Raw genomic sequence first — 17,500 nt, 5'->3', positions numbered from 1 at the left:
CCCACTCCACCCTGCCTGCACTCTTTTCTTTACTTCTCTAACACACTCTCCATTACTTTGCACTGTTGACCCCAGGTACCTGAACTCCTCCACCTTCTCCACCTCTTCTCCCTGCAACCGCATCACTCCACTGCCCTCCCTCTCATTCACACACATGTACTCTGTCTTACTCCTGACTTTCATTCCCCTTCTCTCCAGCGCATATCTCCACCTCTCCAGGCTCTTCTCAACCTGCTCTCTACTCTCACCACAAATCACAATATCATCTGCAAACATCATAGTCCAGGGAGACTCCTGTCTGACCTCGTCCGTCAACCTGTCCATCACCACTGCAAACAGGAAAGGGCTCAGGGCCGATCCTTGATGCAGTCCAACCTTCACCTTGAACCAGTCTGTCGTACCTACTGCACACTTTACTGCCGTCACACTGTCCTCATACATGTCCTGCACCACCCTCACATACTTCTCTGACACACCTGACTTCCTCATACAATACCACAACTCCTCTCTCGGCACCCTGTCGTACGCTTTCTCTAAATCCACAAATACACAATGCAGCTCCTTCTGTCCTTCTCTATACTTCTCCATCAACATCCTCAAAGCAAATAAGGCATCTGTGGTGCTCTTCCTCGGCATGAAACCATACTGTTGCTCACAGATGGTCACCTCTTCTCTCAGCCTGGCTTCCACTACTCTTTCCCATAACTTCATGGTGTGACTGATCAACTTAATTCCCCTGTAGTTACTGCAGGTCTGCACATCTCCCTTATGCTTAAAGATCGGTACCAGCACACTCCTTCTCCATTCCTCAGGCATCCTCTCCCCTTCCAGAATCCTGTTAAACAATCTGGTTAAAAACTCCACTGCCATCTCTCCTAAACATCTCCACGCTTCTACCGGTATGTCATCTGGTCCAACCGACTTTCCATTCTTCATCCTCTTAATCGCTGCTCTCACTTCCTCCTTACTAATCCTATCTACATCCTGCTTCACCAACTCCACATCCTCCAACCTTCTCTCTCTCTGATTTTCCTCATTCATCAGCTGCTCAAAATACTCCCTCCATCTTCTCAACACACTCTCCTCACTAGTCAACACATTTCCCTCTCCATCCTTTATTGCTCTAACTTGCAGTACATCCTTCCCAGCTCGGTCCCTCTGCTTGGCCAATCGGTATAAATCCTTTTCTCCTTCCTTAGTGTCCAACCTCTTATACAGTTCCTCATATGCCTTTTCCTTGGCTTTCGCCACATCCCTCTTTACCTGCTGCTGCATCTCCTTGTACTCCTGCCTACTTTTCTCATCTCTCTGTCGATCCCAATTCTGTTTTGCCAACCTCTTTCTCCTTATGCTTTCCTGCACTTCCTCATTCCACCACGTCTCTTTGTCTTCCTTTCTATTTCCACGTCAGCTTTTGTCTTCCAAGTACCTTTCTAACTGTCTCCCTCATCACTCGTGCAGTAGTTGCTCATTCATCCAGCACCTCTTCACCACCACCAAGCTCCTGTCTGACCTCTTCCCTGAATCTCACATTATAGTCTTCCTCCTTCAGTTTCCATCTTATTCTTCTTTCAGTCTTCACTCTCCTCCTCTTCTTCTTTACCTCCAAAACCATCCTACAAACCACCACCCGATGCTGTCTAGATACACTGTCCCCCACCAACACCTTAGCAAAAGTTGTTGTATGTATACAAAAAAAGAAAGGGACAGGAACACTGGTTACTGCTAACTCAGGAGAATGTAGTTGTTCACAGAGAGCTAGAAGTGAAGAAGGGCGACAGGGAGAAAGAAATAAGGATTATTAAGTATTCTTATTTCTACAGTTAGATGTGTTTATGCCCCACCCTTACTTTTAAAATGACTGCTGTGCTCCTTTGTAAGGTGAGTCTGTTTTATCATGTGTAAGAGAAGGAAACTTTTTTCAAAGCCAGAGCTTTCTATCAGAATGCAAAAAGCATGTAAGGACAAAAATACAAAACCAATTTGTACAATGCTGAATCGAAATGAACCTAAACGTGGCAAATAAAAAGCATAAACAATATATGAAATATTACATATCTAGCGACTTAATTACCACTAGGCATCCTTCACTGTTGCCTTTCGTTGTAAGTGACGGTAAAAATTATGTCACCACCATTTCATTCCATTTAATGGTTTACACCAGGGGTCTTAAGGGGTCTGGGTGGTTTGGGTGTGTACTTGTGTGTATTACAGTTGCGGGTGGTCAGGGGCAGCAAAACCTTCTCTGCTGGCCTAAACACCATCAGAACACTGACCTACATTTAAAACCTAGATTCTATTATTTGTTCCATGAAATTGTATTAATTTATTCCCAACAGTTTATTCTCTTAATTTCATAGCGTTTCTCTCGGCTGCACTGCTTCCAGTACGTGTATGTGGATGTTAGATTTTTTGTCCAATCAGATTTCAGCATCTATGTGCTGCCATGTAAATCTAATTTGCCCAGGGCACTTCATAGTCAGTACTGCTGGCGTTTTTACCATAGTCTCCTCAAGAATTAGCTCCGTTTCTTTAACCAATCCGATTTCAAACTCACCTCACAGGGCAGCTAGCTGGCCCAGAATAGCATCAGCATTTTTCTGTCCTCTGATTGGTTGGTCAGAGGGAAACTGTTACAGACAAGTTCGACTGGCAAAACAAGTGTGTAGCTCTGCACACATTAATACATCTGAGTTAGACTTTTTTATGCCTACGGAGGAAGAGAAATTCATTTGGTGTCGGACATACTTAAAAATAAATTTTGAAGAAAAGCTAGACATCGTAAGGAGGTCTGCCAACCCTGAAGCTAGCTAGCTTGTCTCAGCCTGGGAAAGGGTTCGTTCACCACTTCCAGACCAGTGAATACGAGCGGTACCACTGGAATACAGCCTCTGAGGAGCAGTGCACATTATGAGTCTGCATCTCTGGTGAGTAGGTTGTATTTTATTTACATTTTTATGTTTTTGTCATGTTATTAGACAAATATTGATTCTGAACTGCTCCAGATGTTGTAGGTGCACAGTTGCGGTTGTAGTGTAGAGGTTTGGAGTCTTAACTGGGTTTCTTGCTTTAATTAAATGTTTTTTACCCTCCATATGTGAAATATCTCTCTCTCTCTGTAATGCCACGCACTGTTATATTGCGTTATTGATAAGTATCAATTGTTTCTATAATTGCGACATGATAGTGGTGGTGTTAAGAGGTGGATTAAGTCGGGTAAATCCTTACTGAAGGCCCAGGTACAAAATGCACGCCCCGCCACTGGTGTGTTATATGTGTGTGTGTGTGTGTGTGTGTGTGTGTGTGTGTGCACAATTAAGTTGAGATTAATCACAAGTTAACTCATGACAGTCATGCGACAAATCGCGATTTAAATATTTTATTTGAATGACAACCTTGATATATATATACACACACACGCACGCACGCACGCACACACACACACACACACACACACACACACACACACACACACACACACACACACACACAAAAACATGCACACTCACACATATAATTGCTCATGTATTTGTTATAAAATAATGTTTGTGGCTTATAATGAGATGCATAACAAATGAGTTTTATAGAAAGAATTATTATAAGGACAAAAACCTAACAGATGTATTTGAATAAAATTTCTGAATGTTCTCTTGGGGAATGCGAATTGTGGTATAAATGAAACAACTGGTATCGCATTATTTTAAAACAGTGACGCAGCTACAGTCCTGTGGGACACAATACTCTACACCACTCGGACAAAAAAAATAAATGGAAGGAAAAAACCATTAGTGCTATAGGGGTGGCTGTCTGGGGAAACACAGTACATATGTATGAATGTATGTGTGTGGGAGTGAAGGAAAGAGGCTCATATATTGTAAAATGTAATGTAACGACATGACCCTAGCTTCTGTCTGCATATGGAAGCTGAAAACAGCTGGAGGTGACACTGCTGAGCTACATGCAGAATTGCTCCATGAGGAAAAATAAAAATTGACTTGGAATAACATTATTTTTGAGGCCCTGAGCAGAGGAAACTGAGTTGCATTACACATTTGACCAGAGAATAATAATAATAATAATAATATTAATAATAATAATAATATTAATATATATCGAATATTGTTATTATTATTATTATTATTATTATTATTATTATTATTATTATTGACCCAAGTAATAAATAGTATTGAAAATCAAAGCATAGTATTTTTACATGCTTTGTAATTGTGTGGTATCTAAGGTGCAATTTTCACACACACACACACACACACACACACACACACACACACACACACACACACACACACACACACACACACAGGTTTTTTTGCCACCCTTCTTGTGCATTATATGTTATATAGGTAAATATATTTAGCATTTACATATACATTTACTGCAGTTTATTATATTATTATTATTATTATTATTATTATTATTATTATTATTATTATTATTATTATTTTATTAACATTTGTGAACATCAACAGTTTAGATTTCAAAAGCAATTTTAAATAAAATTCCTGCTTGGGTAAATAATATATACAATAATAAAACAATTAAAATAACAAAACACATAACATTAATTTAAAACACTGTAGGTGCAAATGTGCACCTACAACATCTGGAGCAGTTCAGAATCAATATTTGTCTAATAACATGACAAAAACATTTAAATGTAAAATAAAATACAACCTACTCACCAGAGATGCAGACTCATAATGTGCACTGCTCCTCAGAGGCTGTAATCCAGTGGTACCGCTCGTATTCACTGGTCTGGAAGTGGTGAACGAACCCTTTCCCAGGCTGAGACAGGCTAGCTAGCTTCGGGGTTAGCCGACCTCTTTACGATGTCTAGCTTTTCTTTAGATTTTTAAGTTTGTCTGACACCAAACAAAATTCTCTTCTTTTGTAGGCATAAAAAAAAGTCTAACTCAGATGTATTAATGTGTGCAGAGATTTATTAACGTATTAACGTGTTTTGCCAGTCATACTTGCCTGTAACAGTTTCCCTCTGACCAACCAATCAAAGGACAGAAAAATGCTGATGCTATTCTGGGCCAGCTAGCTGCCCTGTGAGGCGAGTTTAAAATCTGATTGGTTAAAGAAATTCTTAAGGAGACTATGGTAAAAACGCCAGCAGTACTGACTGGCCCTGGGCAGATTAGATTGACATGGCAGCACATAGAGGCTGAAATCTGATTGGACAAAAAATCTAACATCCACATACACGTACTGGAAGCAGTGCAGCCGAGAGAAACGCTATGAAATTAAGAGAATAAACTGTTGGGAATAAATTGATACAATTTCATGGAACAAATAATAGAATTTTGGTTTTAAATGTAGGTAAGAGAAACGCTGAATGGTGAGTTCTCCACACTCTCTGAGATAAAGTTTGGTGTCCCGCAAGGATCTGTCTTAGGCCCTCTGCACAGCTGAGTGTCAACTGCACAGTGTCTTTAATATTTATACAACAATAAGGATACTTAATGACCAATTTTTTTTCACCCTGTCACCCCTCCTCTCTCTCTCTCTCTTGAGTTAAACATTCCCCCGAGGTACAAGTGACCAGTGTCAACATAATTTAGCTGTAATAAACAGACATTCAATGCCACCCACGTAAGGATGGTTTCCTCTTGAGTCTGTTTCCTCTCAAGGTTTCTTCCTTATGCCAGCTTAGGTAGTTTTTCCAGCCATATCCGGTTCTTCTCCAAACTGTTACCACAAAGTTTTCTCCTCTTCGCTCTATAATTTCTCCTTACACTGTAACAATCACCTGATTCCCAAGAAAGTTTTTTGGCACATTGCGGATGTTTACTTAAGTTTAATTGAAATGTGCATAGTGAGGTGAAAATGACCTACAACACAGAAGAGTTATAGCGCGGAGGATAGCAGGTTCCTGTAATATGTGGAGTGGCAGGATTGTGTAAAGGTGATAGTAACACCACTAACGTGAGGAAGCAGCTGAAAAGACAGAATTCACAGGAACACAGCACGTTCACACAGGTCACGTACACCTGCACACGAAGCTGCAAACACTGGAAGAGACGTACAAGCTATGACGGGAGCAGTTTGCAAATATGAGAAGAGGAAAATAAAAAAGAAGGGGAAAATCATGAGACTTTGTAGCCATACAAAAAAAAAACAACAACACTGCACAAGTTTTACTAACAAAACATATTCAATACTTTTGATTAAATTCAATAAGAACATGAATTAAACATTTGATTTCTTTAATTGTACATATAGAATTGGAAGTGGGGGAGAAAAAGTGGTATATTTTGTTAAAAGATTAAAAAACTTGTGTCAATGTGTATTTTAGGGCTCATTTTTTTAACAAGTAAAAACTTTCTCAAAAATACAAACATGTATATGCATGCTGCTTACTGATTATTGTACCAGGACCTGCGTTAGGCTTGACATGGGTTAAGTGGAAGATCTCCTGCTACAGAGCTCTGACCTCAACCCTACTGAACTTCTTTGTGTTGAACGTGACCATTGACTGCTTCTCAGACCTCCTCACCTCACCTACTCCAGTATCAAATTTTACTAAAACCCTTGTGGCTAAATGAACACAAATTTTCCACAAGCACCTGCCAAAATCTAGTGGAACATCTTTCCAGAAAAGCGGAGGTTATTACAGCAAATAGGCATTACAGTAAATGTGGAATGTGATGTTTCAAAAGAACACCAATCTTATGGTCAGTTGTCCACAAACTTCAGTCTGAATATTGTATCTTGTATTGTACACCAAGGCTTTAGACCTCTAAAGATGAATTATACGACTGTGTTATTTGCCTAATAAAGCTTAATTTAGGATTACGTTGCTCATGATGTATTAGTCTTTATGTGTATCTGAACATCTGTTAAGTGAAAATATTTCATCATTGCATTACTGGTTGCCGTATTGTATGGTATAAAATTACAAACCCGTTAGAAATAAGTTAAAAACTCAAAAGACTTTTAGGTTTAACGTTCAGGCCAAGGATATTTTGGCTTCAATTAAGATGAAATTGAAATGACATAAAAAAGTGAAATGCCAAAAAGTTAACAAACAAAAAATCTCAGTTTAAATAAAAAAAAAGTTAAATGTATTGTATTAATTGGTCATTCTATTTTTTGAAAAATTTTACTTTTAACCTATAAAATTAACTTCTGCATGTTAAAATAAAAAATGTTGCTAAAAATATTTTTTAGCAATTTTATATGTAAAAAAAAAAAAAACGACAATGAACAAATCAATTTAAAATTTAAAAAAGCCTAGTTTGGCTGTTTTTAATGGAAACGCTTCGCCCCAGTGTACAGACAAAAATAAAATAAAATACACAACTGTGGAATAAAAAGCTTTTATTTGCGTAATATTAATCGTAATATTAATCTTTTTCCAACTGGACAAAAATCAGGGTGTTGCCCCAAGGCATAAATCACTGCATTAAATTACTGCCATGGTGCTCAGTCACAAATATTAAACAATAGGAAAAAACTCTGTTAGGAAATAAATGAAATAAAGCTGCAGCGTGAGGGACAGAGGGAGTCTCCGCTCTATCGCTTCATAACAATGATAATTATAAAGACAACAAGTGCATGGATGAGACTTGGCAAATACTGCATTCTATAGCCGTGTAGAAATGATTTGGTTTTCTTTAGTACTGAATTTCATTTTAAAGACACACACACACACACACAAATGTCATTTTTTGGCATACAAAATCTTTTTCTGTAAAAACAAGATTCCGTCCAGAACCTTGGACAGCGTCAAAGCCACGATAAAACGGCATGAGATTGAGGCGCAGCATTTAAACTTAAAAAGGACAAAAAAAATAAACATATATATATATATTCATCCGAACAAACACGTGAACTCGAAATTGCAGTGAGGGAGTGCTCTGGACACGACGTCGCTTTAAACAATTAGATTATTGTTATACGTTTTACTTGTATTCAAGTTCAAACACACACACACACACACACACACTCATTAAAGGAACTGCTTTAATTAAATAATATAAAATATTATTATACACCCATGCATTAGATCCAAGATACTTAAAATCCACAAACAACATGCAAAAAAACCCACCCATGAAACACTGTATATTTAATATGTACAGTTTTGAGCTCATGAACCTCAGAAAATCGAAATGTGTAATTCAGGAAGGAGGAGAAGGTCAAAGTCACACCATGGATACCATGTATATTACATTCCTGTTCGCTTGTAGTTTTTTGCTTTTTATAACTTAGTCCATTTGTTGCAGTATTTCCACGTAGTTCTGAGGGATGAGGCCTCTCTTGCCCTCCAGCTCGCCTTCCAACCAGCCGGGTTCTCGAGATGGAGTCACTGCGAGAAGCACAGAGCGAATCACACATTCTGAACTTCACAGAAAATGAATGATGTGCATGATCAGTGTGTAAAATGTGTCAAAAGCAACTGTCCAGGTACCAAAAAGAATATTTACAAATGAACAAAAGTATTGGGACACGTTTTTTTTTTCAGCCTTTTGTTCTTCATAAACTGGTACCACAAGGTTTTCAAATTTTCCCTTCACTTGAACTAACAAATCCAGCTCCAGAAACATGTTTTACACGGGTTGGAGTCAAAGATCTCCTGCTATAGAGCTATAAACCCTATTGAACACCTTTGGGATGAATGAAACCCTGAGACACACACACAGAAAACCTTGTGGAACATCTTCCCTGAGGAGTGGAGGTTAAAAGTAAATGTTGACTGAATGTGGAACCAGATGCTTAAAAAGCACATATGAATCTTATGGTCAGGTGTTCCAATACTTTTGTACATTTTGTTTACATTTTTTAATACAATTTTAAGTCCCTTTAAAAATCAAAGTTGCTATGAGTTCGGGTAAACACTTCTGTCTGGTACTGTATGTCCCACACTATCTTTCTGTTTCAGTGGAAATGACAGAAACACATCAACAACAATCATTTTTCGGAAATAATTAATAATAGACAGATAAATTAATAAAATAATGCACTAGGGCAGAGACTGTATGCTATACTCTGAATTAGCATAAAGAGAATGGCGATAGAAATGTCATGCCACAAGGACTAGAATTTGAAACAGGATGAAAAAGAAGAAAGAGAAGAAGAGTAATCCTATGTGCTAAATTACAATGGTGTGAAACTGCTACTACAAAATATATAACGGCCATTGCTCAAAATCATAGCTACTTTGGTTTAGACAAACAGCAGATAATAAATTTACTTCAGTGCCATCAGACGTCTAACGCATGGCCCTTTCACAAACACGCCTTTATAGTGCAAAAACAACAGAAACAAATAAAAAACCCAAAACATTTCAATAAAGCCAGATGATCTTTTCCTGTTCTGTGTGCAGGAAGTTACAGCTCTACCTCTGCCATGTTAATCTGCATTCTATGCGACTCTCGGTACACGCCTCGGCCTCGGTGTTGAGATACGTCGTATTCACGTAGCAGCAGCGGCGCTGAGAGAACGCACTCGAGAAACGGTTTAGGGACGAGAAATCGATCTACATATTAATTATTGGTCACAAATTACTGGTCACTTTCTAAATAATAGAATAGAACATTTACTAATCATTGTACATAAATAAAACGGTTTCACAAATGGCAACTGATGCGCAATTTTTTGAAATCGATCACATCACACCGTTAACTTTTATGGCGATGCACCAATGCGATTCTGTGGATCTTACCATCCCTAATATATTACATATAAATATATATATATATATATATATATATATATATATATATATATATATATATATATATATATATATATATATATATATATATATATATATAAACAGAAAACAAAAAAAAAAAAAAAGAAAGAAAAGGTTTACACTGATTTTAAGTTTTTACAAAATAATGGGAAAAACATTTACATCCACATGCCTGATCCATTTGATCACAGGAAACATATTTAAAATAGCTTTGGTGTGAAGCTCCATAGCCTACTTATCAGCACTTGCTTTAGTAATAAAGGAAAATAAAGGATGGGTATTAAATATGTGCAGGTTTACACTCGGGGTGTGTTGTGCCAGTAGTAGTAGTTGAAGTAGTGCTTTTAAAATCTTAGAAAGTCGAGAGAAGCTCGAGCCTCTGTGATAAAGCCTGTAAAAACAATAGCTCTGCTGGTCCGAACCAGAGACCTCATTTCCTCTCTGCATGCTTATAACTTTGCCTTGTCCTCTGTGGACTGATTCGGCAGGATTCTCTCTCTCTCTCTCTCTCTCTCTCTCTCTATATGTCAACACCCCCACCCATTTCAGTTTCCGTGGTGATATAAGATCAGATTTTTTGGGTCCTGCCGAATCCAATATCCCGGCAGTTCCGGGTGAATGACCGGGACGGCTGATAACACTCCCACTTACCAGCGTGGAAGATTGCTCCGACCTGGAAGGAGAGTTCGGAATCATGCTCGGCTTCGCAGGGGTACACGGCCTTCGCTTTCATGAGAGTGACACTGAAAAATGGAGGCAATCAGTTAGCACCTTACTCGGGCTTGTCAGTACAGAGAGAGAGAGAGAAAGAAAAGGAATAGGGATTAGGATACAGCTTTTTAATCTGGCAACCTTTCAAACAAGGATTCGGAAAGAAAAGAGGGTGTGGACAGAGTGGATCAAGTGGCTATGAATTAAACTAGTTTCTGTAGTTTGCACTTCGGATGTCACATTTCCAGTTGTTTTCTGGTGTAGAGTTAAAATAATTAACATTTCTGATTGAGATTAAAAAAAAAATAATGTTTTCAAAACTGCGTAAATGTAATGGTTATTTTTATTTTTTTGAAGGTTTCATATATATATATACACACTATATGGACAAAAGTTTGTGGACACCTGATCATAGTATTTGTATATGCATTTTAAACATCCAAGCCCACATTTAGTCTCCATTTACTCTTATAATAACCTCCACTCTTTGGGGAAGATGTTCTAGATTTTGTGGAGATTTGACTCATTCAGCTACAGGAGTAAAGTCAGGTATTTATGCAGTGTTCACATTCATCCCAAAGGTGTTCAATAGGGTTGGAGCTCTTATAGCAGGAGATCTTCCGCTCTAATCCATGTAAAAATGTTGGTTTTGGGTCTCCGTATTCAAGTTAATGGACAATTTACTGCTACAGCATTCAAAGACCTCCAATACAATTGTGTGCCTAAAGATTTGTGGTAACTGTTTGGAAAAGAACCACATATGACTGGAAAAGTCAGGTGTTTCAATACTTGTCCATGTAGTGTATTTATTATTGTAAATATGATCTGCACCCAATGAATTTGTGGTTATAGTTTGGAGAAGGACCAAGGTGTCAGGTGGAAGAATGGAGATTATCATAACAGCAAATGGAGATGAATTGGAGAATGGGATGTTCATAGGAACCGTCTGGTCAGGTGATCTTTCAAAATTCATTTAAATCGATCACTTACATTAGAAGGTATAGAGTGCAGATTGACGTGTCCCAATAATTATGGGCATATAGTGTATTACACACAGGAGCCAAACCGTGTCATTAACGGCGTTAAAATATTAAAATGACTGCAGACATACATAAAATAATATAATTATAATGCTATAATAATATACTGTATACTATATTGTATTTATTTGTATTATTTATTTGATTTCTATATTTCTATATTATTTATAAAATATAAGATAAAGTATTTTCTATCATTTTTGTTCAGTGTTTCATTTATATAATTTTAAAACTAACTTTTTCTCTGTTTTTTTTCAACTCAATATTTCGCTACATATTCCTATAATATTCCGAATATATATAGCGTTTAATTTTCCATAATTAAATAATGAACACATGGAAAAAGGGAACATGCAGAATTGATCAGCGTGTAACTGTGATCCTGTCAGGAATTAAAAAAAATTATTAAAAAAAAAGTGTATTGTTAAATAATTTATTGCAATCACAATGTTTTATAATCACTCATCACTACTCTCACATCATAATGGAGAAGTTCTGCTTTACTTTAATTCATGCTTGAGGATTTTTTCTTCCGTGTGTTTTCAAACCAAAGACCACGATGGAGGTCTGAACTTCGCCCGGTCCTTAATTTTGATTAATTTCTCTAGCACACATCGTTTCTGTTTCTCCTGATGAGAAATAAAAAGCGGAGCGTAATACACCTGGCAACCGGATAAATATTTCACTCATGGAGCAACAGCGGTGGGCTTTAGACAGGGATGCAGTCAAAAAGACCGTGAGCGCGCACACATTTTTCATGAACAAGGGATATTTTTCCAGCTCTAAGACAAGAGAACTCTTTTTTTTTTCCCCCTCTTTTTTTGGGACTTTGCATGAGGGATCACATTAAAGGATTATGAACTGGATGAAATTTGTCCAGCTGCTGATCAGCACCATTCGAGTGGAAAGTGTAACGCAGTAACTTCAATTCTGGAGGATCACATTAATGACTGTGTGTGTGTGTGTGTGTGTGTGTGTGTGTGTGTGTGTGTGTGTGTGTGTGTGTTGTATGAACAATTAAACAAGCGTGAGGTATCGTATAGGAAAAACACGATACTGAATCTGTCAGTTTTACTGTTTAAATAGTATAATAATTAATTTTACTGATTTTATATTAACTAAAAATGTATTATTATTATTATTATTATTATTATTATTATTGTTATTAGTTAGGTAAGTAAATACATTTATGCAAGTAAATAATAGAACTTATAGAAAGTTGGGGGGATGTGAATAAAAATATGGGGATAAATAAAATAAATATATACAAATACGTTTTTTGGAAATTGAAAAATATATATAAAAAATATATAAAGTGTATCCACAGCTCTTCACTGTTTTCCACATTTTATGTTACAGCCTTATTTCAAAATAGAATAAATTCATTATTTTCCGCAAAATTCCACAAAACCCCATAATAACAACATTAAAGAAGTTCGTTTGAAATCTTTGCAAATTTATTACAAATAAAAACCGAAAAAAAAATAAATCTCATGTACATCAGTATTCACAGCCTTTGCTCAATACTTTGTTGAAGCTCCAATTACAGCCTTAAATCTTCTGGAGTTTGATGCTACAAGCTTGACACTGATTTTCTGGGCAGTTTCTCCCATTTTTCTTTGCAGAACCTCCCAAACTCCATCAACACAGCCATTTTCAAATCTCTCCAGAGATGTTCAATCGGGTTCAAGTCTGGGCGCTGGCTGGGCCACTCAGAGACATTCACAGAGTCGTCCTGTAGACATTCCTTTGTTATCTTTGCTGTGTGCTTAGAGTCGTTGTTCTGTTGAAAGATAAACTGTCGCCCCGGTCTGATTTTCAGAGTGCTCCGGAGCAGGTTTTCATCAAGGACGTCTCTGTACATTGCTACATTCATCTTTCCCTCAATTCTGACTAGTCTCCCAGGTCTTGCTGCTGAAAAACATCCCTGCAGCATGACACTGCCACCACCATGCTTCACTGTAGGGATGGTATTGGCCAGGTGATGAGCGGTGCCTAATTTCCTCCAGACATGACGCCTGGCATTCAGGCCAAAGAGTTCAATCTTTGTTTTTCATCGTCTGAGAGTCCTTCAGGTGCCTTTTACTGAGGAGTGGCTTTCGTCTGGCCACTCTACCATACATGCCTGTTTGGTGAAGTGCTGCAAAGATGGTTGTTCTTCTGGAAGGTTCTCCTCTCTCCACAGAGAAATGCTGGAGTTCTTTCAGAGTGACCATCAGGTTCTTGGGCACCTCCCTGACTAAGGCTATTTTCCCCCGATTGCTCAGTTTGTCCAAGCAGCTCCACTCTAGGAAGAGTCCTGGTAGCTCCAAACTTCTTCCATTTATATATAATGGAGGGCACTGTGCTCATTGGAACCTTCAATGCTGCAGAAATCATTCTCTAGATCTTTACCTCGATACAATCCTGTCTGAGGTCTACAGACAATTCCTTGGATTTCATGGCTTGGTTTGTGCTCTGACATGCACTGTTATCTGTGGGACCTCATATAGATCAGGTGTGTCTTTCAAATCATGTTCAATCAAATGAATTTACCACAGGTGGACTCCAATCAAATCGTAGAAACATCTCAAGGATGATCAGTGGAAACAGGATGCACCTGAGCTTAATTTTGAGTGTCACTGTAACGACTGTGAAAACTTCTGTACATTTGATTTTTTATTATTATTGCAAAGATTGAAACAAACTTCTTTCATGTTGTCATTACGGGGTTTTGTTTGTACATTTAAAAAAAAAAAAAATAACCATTTTGGAAGAAGACTAACACAAAATGTGGAAAAAGTGCTGCGCTGTGAAAATTTTCCCGATGTACTGTAATACAGGTGATTACACAATTATATAATATTTAGAAAAAAATATATCTGAAATATATAATAAATAAAAAAGTGGAAATGGTAAATTAGAGAAATAACCATTTTATTTACAAAATGTTAATTTACAATAAAGAATTGCTGAATATTCATAAAAAGTTAAAGTAAATGAAAAAGTTGGTACCTTTTATATTTTACTTACAATATATTATTATTTTTTTCTGCTATTATTATTACTTTATTATTATTATTATTATTATTATTATTATTATTATTATAAAATTTCTGTAGATTTGTCCGAATGTCCTCTGCTTGTCCTTATAATAATAATAAAAATAATAATTATAATTATTATTATAATTATTATTATTATAATAATAATTATTACCTTTCTGAAGATTTGTCCGAATGTCCTCCGCTTGTCCTTATTATTATTATTATTATTATTACCTTTCTGTAGATTTGTCTGAATGTCCTCCGCTTGCTATTGCTGCTGCTGCTGCCCCTGTTTTTGCAGCTTTAGTCTGAGATGTTAAACAGGTACGAGTCGAGTTCATCCACGAAGCCATTCCTGTTTCCACTCTGTTGAAAAACAGAGAGAAACGTACAAACTCAGGGAAAGAAGCTGTGTGTGTGTATGTGTGTGTGTGTGTATGTGTGTGTGTGTGTGTGTGTGTGTGTGTGTGTGTGTGTGTGTGTGACAACATTGAGAGAGCAGTGTCGGTCTGATACACATGGTCTGGCTTTAAACATGACCCTGAGTGTTAACACACTGTATCACACAGACACACACACACACACACACACACACACACTCCCAAAACAACAAACACACACAGTTAACAAACCCAGAGACGTGTGAGTACAGAGGTGTGATTTAATGACAGTTCTGTGTATGAAGCTGAAATAAAGTGAGGTATTTGTTGCACTGTTACTATGGCAACAGTAATTAATCAGCTATCAATTGCTTTATTTGGGAATTGAACAGAATCATTGCTTGGAGTGAAAGATCTTGAGTGGCCTGCCATAGAGCTTTGACTTCAACCTGATTGAACACCTTGCAGCATAAGGTCAGATTTTCTCTCTCTCTCTCTCTCTCTTCTCTCTCTCTCTCTCTCTCTCTCTCTCTCTCTCTCTCTCTCTCACACACACACACACTCACACTCACACTCACACACACACACTCACACTCACACTCACACACACACACTCATTTACTCACTCACTCACTCACTCACTCACTCACTCACTCACTCACTCACTCACTCACTCACTCACTCTGTGTTGTGCTGAACTTTTAGCAGTTCACTACAGCACTGTAGAAGAGAATCACATCTGCTAATTAACTTTTCCCCTTACACACACACACATTATAAAATCAACCTCATCCAGCTGAAGATGAAAATAAGACCAGGAGCCGTGAACCGGGCCACAATAACCTACCCCTCCAAATCCAACACACACACACACACACACACACACACACACACACACACACACACACACACACACACACACACACACACACACACACACACACACACACCCAATTATACAATTATGTAAGTTGCAGCATAAGGTCAGATTATTTCTCTCTCTCTCTCTCTCTCTCTCTCTCTCTCTCTCTCTTTCTCACACACACACACACACACACACACACACACACACACACACACACACACACACACACACACACACACACACACACACATTATGGGGTGCCACAAGGTTTAGTTCTAGGGCCCCTGCTTTTCACTATAAACATGCTTCCCTTTAAAAATATTATTAAAAGGCATGCGATTAGCTTCCAGACGAAACATCTCAATTGGAGGGATATTGTGAATGTAATCTATCAGTGATTTTTTTGGATTCCTCATGATAGATTTTCTAAAGCACAACTACAGTAAAACGTGTAAACCATCACCACATGTGACCACATGTGTACGGTTCTAAAATAAAACCTCATTAGGGAGCACGTAATCAGACACATGGCACCGACTGCAGTTTTGTTTCCTCTCCTCTTTTGATTATTTTGATTTGATAAAGTTTCTCTCAATGCAAACTACTAAAACAAAAACGCACATTCGGTAGCTGCACTTCACATGCCGCAGATTTGTTTTCTAGAAGAATCCGAAGCGAGAAAACTTGAACAAATGTATTCGAGTACAACCTCGATACTCGTGCGGGGTTACATTCTATGACCCCTCAGGAGGAACAAAAAATGGTGAGGTTTTGACTCCTTTTGATGTTCCTTTTTTTTTAAGGGGAATTTTGCATGTACTAGAAACTCAACAAAAATTGTGAATTACTTGTCATAAATGTTTTATTTACTACTTTAAGTAAAGAATACAATAATAAAATAGTTTTCCAAATCATTCTATGTAATTTATTAGTACAAACTCTGTTTGAAATGTTACTCATCCGAATGAAAAGTCGTAAACTCTCGAGGTCACGAGTATCGAGGTTCCACTATACTTTATAAAATTCAGTGAAAATAAATGAAAATAAATTGATTAATGATTTATTAATTTACAGTATATACTTCGACTGTTCACAAAATCTCCTTTGCATAAAAGAGGCAAATATTTTCGTAGCTGATGGTGGAAGGAGTGAAAGATGATGCTGTCCGTCATTAATTCACTGTGTGACAGATGCATTGTGGGAGAAAGTGAAAAGTGAAGCAGGCTTTGTTTCGACACAAGCGTTTGAGTGAGAGAATGATGAAGAGAAGGAAAAGAGAAAGAAAGAAAGAAAGAAAGAAAGAAAGAAAGAAAGAAAGAAAGAAAGAAAGAAAGAAAGAAAGAAAGAAAGAAAGAAAGGAGGGCAGAAAAGCACAGAGAGGAAGAGAGAGAAAAGGAGAAAAAAAGACAAGAGAGAGGGAAAAAGAGAGAGAGAGGGGAAAAGTTAGAACACCATTGAGACAATAAGAGGGAAAAGAGGAGTGAGACTGATAAAGAAAGGGCGGGGGGAGAGAGAGAGCGAGAGAGAGAGAAAGAGAAAGAGAGGAAGAGATAGAGAGACAGAAAAAGATGAACTAAAAAATAAAACGAGTAGACAAAAAGAGGGAAAGAAAGACAGAGTAGGAGGAAAAAGACAAATAAACAGAGAAGGACAGAAGGAGGAGACAGAGACAGGAAGAGAGAGAAAGAGAAAGGAGGCCAGGTAAAGAAAGAGGGAGGAAGAAAGAGAAATGAAAGGGAAAAACACTGACAAAG

At 37.6% G+C, this 17,500-nt stretch overlaps 1 protein-coding gene across 1 annotated transcript in view; it reads right to left on the bottom strand.

The window, feature by feature from the left end:
• Positions 1-7,327: 7,327 nt before the first annotated feature.
• The window catches only part of arhgap10 (Rho GTPase activating protein 10), a 104,976-nt gene continuing 94,803 nt past the window's right edge, over positions 7,328-17,500 (bottom strand). The window contains exons 21-23 of the mRNA XM_083538681.1: positions 14,736-14,867; positions 10,376-10,467; positions 7,328-8,335 (exon numbers count right to left, since the gene is read on the bottom strand). Of these exons, the coding sequence (XP_083394807.1) occupies positions 8,235-8,335; positions 10,376-10,467; positions 14,736-14,867 (325 nt within the window). The 3' untranslated portion in view covers positions 7,328-8,234. The remainder of the gene's footprint in view (positions 8,336-10,375; positions 10,468-14,735; positions 14,868-17,500) is intronic.

The sequence above is a fragment of the Silurus aristotelis genome (genome assembly GCF_946808225.1).
Source record: "Silurus aristotelis genome assembly, chromosome: 4".
Classification (NCBI taxonomy): Eukaryota; Metazoa; Chordata; class Actinopteri; order Siluriformes; family Siluridae; genus Silurus; species Silurus aristotelis.
This window is presented reverse-complemented; position numbering and strand designations above follow the sequence as displayed.